General features: G+C 52.2%; 1 protein-coding gene and 1 long non-coding RNA gene across 2 annotated transcripts; one reads left to right on the plus strand and one right to left on the minus strand.

Moving 5' to 3' along the window:
* Window positions 1-878: 878 nt before the first annotated feature.
* On the minus strand, window positions 879-2,486 carry LOC147598993 (uncharacterized). Its single transcript, XR_015260143.1, has 2 exons — window positions 2,311-2,486; window positions 879-1,234 (listed from the first exon to the last, which is right to left on the minus strand). It is a non-coding gene; the product is annotated as an uncharacterized LOC147598993 (long non-coding RNA).
* A 26-nt stretch (window positions 2,487-2,512) lies between these two features.
* Window positions 2,513-7,453, plus strand: ATOX1 (antioxidant 1 copper chaperone). The gene is made up of 4 exons (XM_086759170.1): window positions 2,513-2,776; window positions 3,931-4,006; window positions 5,310-5,467; window positions 7,228-7,453. The coding sequence occupies exons 1-3, from the start codon at window positions 2,771-2,773 to the stop codon at window positions 5,441-5,443; spliced, it is 216 nt and encodes a 71-aa protein (XP_086615296.1). The 5' UTR covers window positions 2,513-2,770; the 3' UTR covers window positions 5,444-5,467; window positions 7,228-7,453.
* The last annotated feature ends 2,669 nt before the right edge of the window (window positions 7,454-10,122 follow it).

The following is a 10,122-nucleotide window of genomic DNA, read 5'->3' on the forward strand; positions in this document are numbered from 1 at the left end:
CGCGAACGGCGGGGCAGGCCTGATGCCGTAGTATGGTTGAGCCGCACAGCAGCGCCCTTGAGAAAGTGCTGGTAAACCCCGTTATAGATCGGGGCGGCCCCCTCCGTGCGGCACAGAGCGCGGCGGCCAATGGGAGAGCGCAGCGAGCCCTGACGGACAGGCCACCTCCAGCGGTCTTAAAGGGCCAGGCAGCCCGCCACGAGGGGCGGCGTTCCGCGCCCAGCACCACCCCCTGCTGGAAGGAAGGGGACGGCGCCCAAGATGGCGGCGGCGAGGGTTGGCCGGCTGTGGGGCCAGGCTCTGCGGCTGTCTGTCCTGGCATGGGGGCACCCAATCCCCGGTCCCCCATGGCAGAGCACCACAGACCCGTAACAGCGAACAGGCCACAGGCTCCCCCCGTGATCTGCCCCACAGGCAAGCCAAGCCAAGCCAAGCCAGGCCGTTTTCTCACCAACCTTGCAAGGCCCAAGTAGTCCTGCAAAGGAGGAGAAAGGCCTGGAAGTTCAAAGACCATTCTTCACCAGCAGGTGCTGGTCCAGGGAGCCCGGGGAGAGCAGGAAGGAAAGGAAGCAGACAGTCAGCCTGAGCCAGCTCCCAGAAGGCCACAGCTTTCCATTTGTTTGTGTCACATCCCATCCCAAATGTATCTATGACAGGAAGCACTCGGAGAGATACCTCACCCTATAAAAGTGACGTCCTCCCCACTGCTGTGTCCCCAAATGCTGCCTAAAACCCTCCCTGCTGTGCCCTGCTGCTGGAGATACAGCCAGTGGGCTGGCAAGGGGCCACGCTCAGCATTAATATCCTTCCCCCCACACCCCTGGCTATTTATAGCCTAAGCCACGCTGCAATCTGCCAGTTCATAAATCAGTAGCGCAGACTTTTGCAAAGTTTAACGTGAGACCAGTGACCCAGCACAACAGCCGTCCAAAATAAACTCTGCCAGGGGGACCCCAGGCGTCCCTCCCCACAGTGAGGAGGGGACAGGCAATTCCTCTCTTGTAAAAAGGTCAGTGTAACAACAGGATCCCATGCACGTTAAAATTAACGTCCTCACTCCACCCCACCCCACCCCCCCCCCCCGGTGCAGCGGAAGCTCGCTAGGAAAGGCATTCACATCATCTTCAGCTCACTCTTCCTGGCAGGACCTCAGCCTGTTCGGTATCAACTCAGTGCGAGGGGAAGGGTTAGCCAAGGCCAGCCAGCATCCCAGGACACAGCTCCTCTTGGTGTGCTAGCAAAGAACCAGAAACACCCCGGTTATTTTTCCTGCTACAGCTTAGGCTTCTTAACAGGAAGATACTGAAGCCCAGGTGACATTTCCTGATGCGGTCAGGAAATGTCACCCTCCACACAGCTCTGCCAGCTCTTCTCAGCCTGACGCACAGAGCACGGTCTCCAGTCCTGGTTACCCACAGCCTGCCAAAGCCTCCGAGCTGCTCCCGGCTCCCCCCACAGCCTCCTCCACCTTGCCTAGAGCTTTTAAGAAAGGAGCCCATTCTCCTCCAAAGGGCCAAACAGCCAGGGGGAAAAAAAAAAAAACAACCAAAACCAGAACCAAACAAAAAACAACAACAACAAAAAAAAACCCCACCAAAAATAAAAACCCAAACCAAACAACGAACCACCCCAAAGCAGAGACACCATCCTCAGGGACCAGCACCCTTTCTCTTAACCTATTCTGAAATAGGGACCCCCCCTCAACCTCCCTCATTCAATAATCCAGTCTACTAGAGCTCTCCTAAGCCAGTAAATCTCAAAAGACAGAGAGGAACAGGCTTTCTGAAGCAGCCCAGCCAACCCTCATGCCTCCTCCATCTTTGTGACTCTTGCCACTTCCCTCCCATAGCAGCTTTGTCTCTGTGCAGCTGTTAGGGATCCACACCGAGTACAAACTTTCTTTCTCCACCGCTTTTTGCCTTCTCTTTAACCCCTTCTGGCATCTCATGCCTTCTGATGGCCTCAGCCTTACTCCCACCTCAGGCTCCATCCTACACAGGACATCGGTTCAGCCAGAGCCCTGGTGCATCTCCTCATGAGGAGTGGCAGCATTTTAGTATTAGAAAAATGAGAAGCGAAGCATAACCGTGAGAAGTGGGGCTGTATTTCAGCAACAAATGCTCCCAAGAATTAAATCACCGTCCCCAAAAAGGCTACCAAAAGCAACCCGGTCAGTGTGAAGAAGAAGCCGAAGAGCGTCTGAACGCCCGCATCCCGCGGCCTAAGCCAGTTCATGTCAGTGCAAACAAAAAGCCAGCAGCTCCCAGACTCCCGCTGCGCTGAAACCTGCTCTGTGCCGCTGTCACCGACCTGGCTGGGCTCTTCTGCGGCTGACCCCGGTCCCTGGGGTGGCCCACGGGTGGCTTTGCAAAAAAAAATAACCTTCTGAAACCCCGTCTTCGCTGGAGCTGCGGGGTTAGAGAGGTGATGAAGGTGGCCGGTTCTCCCCGTGTGAAGTTACCAAGAGGGGCTGGGGTCTGCCTCGCCGCTGCAAACCCGGCTCCCGGGGGGCTGGGGCCGGTGCACGGCTGCCCGGGGCCGGTGTGGGGCCGGGGCTGGTGTTGGGGCTGGGGCCGGTGTAGGGCTGCCCCGGGCCGGTGTGGGGCAGCTCGGGCCGGTACAAGGCAGCGCTGGGCCTCCGGGTTCCCCACGGCCCCGGGGGCGCTGCGCGGGGCCGCCTCTCAGGCCCCGGCCTCGGCCCTCAGCCCGCCCCTTCCTCCGCGCCGAGAGCCGGGAGCTGCCGCCGCCACCACCGCCGCCGCGCTCCGCCATGCCGGTGGGTGCCAGCGCCTGGGCCCGGGTCGGGCATGGGGGCCAGGAGGGGCCTGTATGGGGCCGGGGGACGTGGCGGGGACGTGGCGGGGCTGGGCCCAGCCCCAGCGGAGGCGGCGGGGCGGGAAGGGCGCTGCCCGGTACCGGGAGGGGCCGGCGGGCCCACCCCCCCACCATTCACCGGGGCTTGGGCGCACAGGCCGGTCCCGGGAGGTGGGCCCAGCGCTGGGACCCCCCACCCGCCCCGTCCCGGTCCCTCCTTCCCGCACACCGGCCCCCAGAGCACGCAGGGCATTTGTGAAATAAAAAAAAAAAAATTAAAAAATCAAGAAAATGCTAATTGCCCTGGAAAAAATCCTAATGGGAACCGCTGTTCCCGAACTCCCTTCCAGGGTGGATTGTGGCAGCCGGGGTTCTCGCCTCAGGTGTGGGGGGCAAGGGGCGGTTTTGAATAAAAAGAAATGTAGGCTGCAGGTAACAAGTGAAAAACAGCTTTACCCTTCTTTTTTAAGGAAAGTAAAAAAAAACATGTGCAGGAGAAGGAAATTAGGATCCGTCTGATGCCAAACGCGATGATTAGTGTTACAGGCAAGCACGTTTATGTTGACCCAGTATTTCTCACAAGTAGCAAAGATAACACTGAGGCCCCGGGTGGAGTGATGGGATGAAGAAACAGCACTGGTGTTCTTTAAATTTCGGTTTTGTTGGTATTTTTATGAATTTATTGTGCTGGGGACCAGACGCCTTGGAGACACAAGAATAGGATGGGCAAGTACTGAAAGCCTTGCAGACTCAGTCAGGACAGTGGGTGGGTGGAGGCAGGAGATTTGCTTCTCCTGGGCTTCCCGGGCAAGTGGAGCGAGTCTGGCAGAAGCCCACAACCTGCGGTGACCCTGAAGGTGGCCCTGCTCTGAGCAGGGGCCAGGCAGTCTCCAACAGTCCCTAGGGTTGTGCTGTGAGGGACAGCACAAGGACACCATAGGGAAGAGCACTGAGAGCTCTAGGTTTTGCTGAGGATCCCTTAGTGGCATGTGTGGACCTTTCGGTTGGAGAGGGTTTGAACCCACCTTCCTAAGGAAAAATGCAAGTGTGGAGGATGAGTGCTGGAGGTGTGTTGCTGTTTGCGCGCTGCCTGACCCCTCGTCTGCCTCTTTTCAGAAACACGAGTTCTTTGTGGACATGACCTGTGAAGGCTGTTCCAATGCGGTCACCCGCGTCCTGCACAGGCTGGGAGGTGAGTCAGTGCTGGGTGTGTGACAGCCAGCTCGCTGGAGCAACACCAGCTCTGGGGCAGGACGTCACTGCCCTGCGGTCCTCTGTCTTGCAAGGGTAACGCTGTGGGTTAAATCTGAAAGTGGTTGGTTGGAAACTTCTGCTCCTTGCTCTGCACTGAGCCTGCTGCTTAGTCAGTAACAAGCTGCTGGTTGTTAGCAGGGCTCTTGTGACCCTTGGAGAAATGTCAAGGGAGGGAGGAGGTGCCATGGCTGCAGCTGTCTCTGAATCACCAGGGTCTCATCCTGAACCCTCTGGGAACAACACCGGTAGACCCCTGCTCAGGCTGCTAGAAGGGAGGTGGATGTCCTGCCAGGCGTTGTTCCCAGGGAGGCCTGGCATATCTGTGGTGCTTCTCATGATGTATCATCAGCAGTCACAGTGGAGAGCTGCTGAGCAGAGCGTTCGGAGGTTGCAAGCATAGCAAGTTTTTAATACAGCTGGAAAATTATAACCCACACCTCCTTTATGCTGGCATTACTAAGAGAGAAGGATCTATCCTGCATTCACCAGTTGTGAGGACCTGTGATCCCGTTCCCCTATCCTCACGGAGTGAGAACAGCTTTCAGTCACCAAGATGAAGGCCTTGCAACTTCTTCCAGACCCCGTTACCAGGCTGTGGCAATCCCACTTCCTCTGTGTGTGGTTGTCAGCACCTTCATCACTCTTCAACGTGCTGACCAGCATCAGCCTCATGTGATGTGATACCTACAAGTTTTGTGAAAATGTATGGCTGGATAGAGACTTCATGTCCAGTTCCTTTCACTGGGCTAAGAGTGGCTCACCCTTATCAGCCATTGGGAAATCCACACAGGAAAATGTCTTTTCCCTTCTGCTACTTACGGCTGTTAGCTGGTACCACCACTGAGGAAACCTGTCCTGACCCTGTCCTAACCTCCACGCTAAACCACAGCACAGGCTGAGCTGGTTGGAGATTAGAGTGGTTGGTTTAAACTCAGCTCATTCTTGTTATTGGATGAGTGATTGTGTTGATCCAAGGCAGGGTGAGCAGATTAAAGCACTTGAGGAACTCTGGTGCCCGATGCAGATCTATGTCTATGGGAGATCTGGCTTCCTTCGTACCATTGCTGGCAGGACACCAGTTTGGTTTTGCTGGCTGGTGTGGTATCAGGGTTTGCTGGCAGGAGGCACGTGTCCATTTGACTGATGGCCTTGGGAGCACATACGTGTGAAGGTGAGCTTTCCCCCTGCTCACACCGTTTGGCTGCTTCTAGCTGTGCAAAATTGTTGTCCTTTCCTCGTAGGTGTCCAGTTTGATATTGACCTGCCCAACAAGAAGGTGTACATCGACTCGGAGCACAATGTTGACACCCTATTGGAAACCCTAAAGAAGACTGGAAAGAATGCTTCCTACCTTGGGGAGAAGTCCGCGCAGTAGCCTTGCCTGCTGTGAGAAGGCTAGGTATATACTAGGTGTATAAATTGCTGGAGAGAGAGACGTGAGCTTTTTCCAGCTCGCCCAGTAAAACAGGCTGCTTCCTGGGAAGCACAAAGTAGGAAGGACCTGAAGGTCCAGCTTGAGGAAACCTCTCGTATTGGAGAAGCAGCTGGACCACATACAGCCAGCACCATTTCTGTGTGGGACCCCTTAGCTGTTCTGCAAAGCCCATGTGATGCCAACCATGGCTGTAGTGGAGCTGTAGAACACAGCCTCTGTGCTGTTCCCAGGTGAACCTGGAGTTCGCCAGAGCGCATCATGCACGAAAACAAATCCCAAAGACATTCACCAGCTGACCAGAGAGAGCAGTGGCCCCCAATACCAGGGAGGGTGATGGGACACAAAGAGCCCTGTGGGTACGTGAGCCCAGGGGGCTGGTTGTTAGCGCAAGGACCTCCAACATCTGATTCTGTTGACTGTACTGTTAATCCTCCACTAAACTCAAGGATGGAAAAAGAGCAGGACCCTGCTACCCTCATGGACGTGAAATGTTGAGTTTCAGAATAGCTCCTAATGCACCCAGCCTCTGGCCAGCTGGACATCTCTCCCAAAGACAACGTGATTGTTGCAGCCTGTCGATTTTCCTAGAGTCCCAGCACTATGAGGACAAGTACGAAACCTTTCCTGTGACATGTTTTTGCAGACAGGGTTCATTTCAGTGGAAAAGAATGAAGTGGGAGAAGAGGGCTGCCCACTCACTGCGTATACTGTTCTTTAGTGCTCAAGATTGTTATGTTGCATCTCTTAAGAGCTTGTTTCAGTCAGTGGAGCTTTCTAATCCAATGACATTGTTTTAAAACGCTCTAGTTTGATCATCACAAATATCCAGCACAGATGCACCGAATCCAGTTCATGCTGATTTAATTCCCAGTCAGTAAATTAAATCAGGGATTTACACCAGCAGGAATTAAACTGATACAAGAAAGAATTGAGTTGATGCTGATTGTGTGTGTGCAGTAGCTCTGCACTGTTTTAATAGACTGACTTAACGGATTTAAAATCTGCAATTTGTATCATTTGATCAAGCTCTCAGTATTTCTTAAAAATTGTTTAAAACCAAAGCTTTAATCAAATACCATTGCTACTTAAAACAGAGAGAGAAACACGCTCAGAATTGATTAGTGCCTCAAATAGTTTTCAGCTCGTAGTATTGACTGCAAGAGCTGTTTCCAACTTGCAGGGACTTGTGGATTGTGTCTCCAATGCCTGCAGAAGTTAACCATTACAGCAAAGCCAGCCTCAAATAATGTGGATGTGTCCTTTTTTCCCTGGCCTTGTGTTCTCACCACATTCCTTACATTACATCAAGGCAGGTAGGGAGTCAGTTGAGCTGGCCAACCTGGCAGAACATTTTTCTTGCTGCTTTTGCTTTCCTGTTGGATTTTAAGTGAAGCTATTTCACTTGCCTAAAGATCGTAAGATCCAAAACAAAGGAGAGGGGTAGCTGGACTGCCCTTCCTAGTAATTTGCTCCTAGATCACTTCAGCTGTCATGTGAAAAAATACTAAATTTAAGTTTTACAGCACATTACCCTCCATAGGGAGTATTTTTAGGGGTTCATCTACAAAAGGAGGGAGGGAAGTTGCAAATCACTGGCATGGAGCTGAGGTGGTTGGCTTTAATTTGGCTTGTGACCGGCAGAGGGCATCTTTGTACAACGGTATCTCTTCTGTGCCTCGATATTTTTTCCTTTCTTTTAATTAATTTATTTATTTATTTTGCAGGAACTCAAACATGACTTCAGCAAAAAGATGGCTTAACTGTTTACATATCTCCCAACTTGCTCTGCCATTTGACCTTTACTACCCTGCCGGATGTCAGAAAGCAGAGGGCTGGCAGGAAGAGACACCTGCGTCTTGGGCTTTAAAAGTGGAAAAATCTAGAGGAGGAGGTTATATGCTGTTTCTAGTCCCCCAGTAAATCGAGGCGCTGCTTCTATCTTTCAGTGCATGTCTATGTGTCTTGTGTGTCTTTGTACTGCTTTAAATGGTTTTCTGTAAGAGAGGTGGTTCTTAGGGATGGGAAGCTGCCCGTTACATGCAAGACAGGTCTCCCAGGAAATTGCACCTATCTTTATAAGATTACTGCAACCTCTGCCTGAGGGACATGTCTCAGGAGAACTGAGCTTGAATGTCGCTTAGATTCAAGGAATCTGTGTCTTGGCGGATATCTTTCAATCACAGAACAGACAAATTTTCCATTTGGGATGCAAGTGCTGAGAAGAAGGGACTCTTGCAGCCCCTGTAAGTCAAGGATAACCAAGTGTCCTTTAGAGCTAGAGGGGGCCACAAGGCAGAAGTCACTGGACCTCAGGAACATGACTGAGCTCACAGGCCAGCCAAATTACAAATAGGAGCAGGGGACACTGACTCAGCCTAGGTTTAGTACAGTGCTTTTTAGGGTACTGCATGACCGTATAAATGTGAGGCATCGTTCCAGATCCTGGGTCCGGCTCAAGAAACCTGGATCAGTCCCTTCCCCTAGCAAGTGTTCCTCTTGCCCCTTTCCCTGCCCACCTACAAAATTTTGACCAAATAGGTAATAGCACCATGGGGCTTTGATGCTGAGCAGGATCCCCAGGTGCTGCATGCACCCATAGACACAGTAGGAAAACACCTGTGCTGATGAGAAATGCAGAAGGGATGGAGGTAGGAGGTGTGGGAATCTCTCTCTCCAAGGTCTCTTATTTCCCAGTGCAGTGACCAGTGTTACAGTCTGTACTGTTGCTTTGCCCAGCTCCCATTGATTTAATTCAGGTTTTCAGCCCAGCGAAAGCATTGCATGTGTCCATCCCAGTCTGCTGTCTCTTGTTTCACCTGGGAGGATGTCTCCCATGCCTACCAGTCACATGTGACTTGTTCTACATAAAGGAAAAACAACTAAAGTTTGAAGGAAAAGGTTATTCTGTATTCAAGATATTTTACACTTTAATCTCAACTTGCACATTGAGATTACTTTTGACATAGTTGCAATTTCTAGGGTGGTTTGTTACTTTGAAATCCTTCTTTACCATTGATCTAAAGCACAATTAATTGTGCAAGTATACTTGTAGGGGTGGAGACACTTCAAGGGATGCATTGCAGGCACTTTTTATTACATTTTAATTGAAGGGAAGCTAAAAGATAAAAGTGTAACAACACTGCATTATTTTCTTGCCTTAAAATCTCCCAGTGGCAGGAAGTTTCCAAAGCCAAGGCCCAGAACCGCAACCTATTTCTGCTCTGTGCTTGTGCACCCGGGTGCATGGCATGACACCCCCGTGGTCCCAAATGAGTGAATTCCTTTCCCTAGCCTTACTCTCCTTGCTGGTCTGAGCTGGTGATTGCCAGTGTTGGCTATTATTTATTGCCTTCAGCTTCCTCCAGGCATGGTGTCATGGTTTAGCCCTACTCTGGACTAAGCAGTATCTCACTCACTTCCCCCCACCCTCCAGTGGGATGGGGAGAAGAAAGCAAAACTCATGGATTGAAATAAAAATAAAGTAAGAGAACAACAGAAGAAAAGGAAACAGAGATGGAAAATAAACAAAAACCCAATAACAGAAAATACCAAAGCACACAACTTACAGTACCATAGCTCACTGTGGATCCCAACACCCAGCTTCCTCCAAGGAACAGGGACCCCCTCCCAGCACCCTCCTCACTGATATACTGAGCATGACATCACAAGGTGTGGAATGGTCCTTTGGCTAATTTGGGTAAACTATCCCAGCTGTTGGCTAATTAGTAAACTGTCCCAGTTGTGTCCCCCAGCCATAGGTGCCACCAGCTCCAGTTCCTCTCCAGGCTCAGGTGAAAATTAACCGTGTCCTAGCCAGAACCAGGACAGATGGCCAGTGCATCCACCAGCAGCTAGTTGCCCAGTGGCTGAGCTCTGGTGGCAGTGGGCTCAGAGAGGATGTGTTCTGTGGGTTTGGCGTGGAGCTGGCTGGCACGCGGTGGCACCACCATCCTCGGAGCCAGCAGTCCTTGTGGCACTCACTCTCTGCCAGCCTGGCAGGCGGGACTGGCAGTGTTGTGCCCACAGAGGATAACTCCCAGTCTGTCTTGCTGTAAACCAGGCTGCTTGTCCTTGGTGTCTGGGCTGCAGCTTATGCTATCCATGCTCCCGTGGCTCCTCTGCTCCCCGCTCCCTGCTCTGCTGAACCGCCTGTTTTGGTTAAAGCCTGCTTATCTGAGCCAGACAAGGAAAGGTTTCTACCCACAACCAGCCAGGAGGTCCATGCAGATACCTGAAGTTTCAGCACCCATTGCAGGGCTGCAGTTGCCTCTGCCGTTCAGCGCGGGTGGAGGGGCTGGACACCGCTTTAAGCTCTTGCCTGCTGCAAAAAGGATGCTGCAACTTTGGGTGGAAATTGGCTGCAATGATGAGCTGTGGTCACCCCAAACTGGCTGCAGAGTGTGGTGGGAACATGTGCTGCCCAGAGGGGAGAGGAGTGACCCTTTACAACGCCTGCCCAAACTTGGTCTCCATCCATCAGACCAGTGATGTCCAGGCTGGGGACTCTTCCTCTCCAGTCCCTGCCCTGGGCTTTAAGAAATGCCTCTAACTGTCCCTCGCAGCAAGCAATCCTTCAGCTAGCGTGCTGTGCTCTGTGCTGCCATTAGTTCTCAGTGACG

Source organism: Chlamydotis macqueenii, chromosome 14 (assembly GCF_036417535.1).
Source record: "Chlamydotis macqueenii isolate bChlMac1 chromosome 14, bChlMac1.mat, whole genome shotgun sequence".
NCBI lineage: Eukaryota > Metazoa > Chordata > Aves > Otidiformes > Otididae > Chlamydotis > Chlamydotis macqueenii.

Excerpts from the sequence above, each read along its gene's own strand:
- ATOX1 (XM_086759170.1), top strand. Across the intron at positions 4,007-5,309 it reads CGTCCTGCACAGGCTGGGAG|GTGTCCAGTTTGATATTGAC; the intron begins GTGAGTCAGTGC and ends CTTTCCTCGTAG.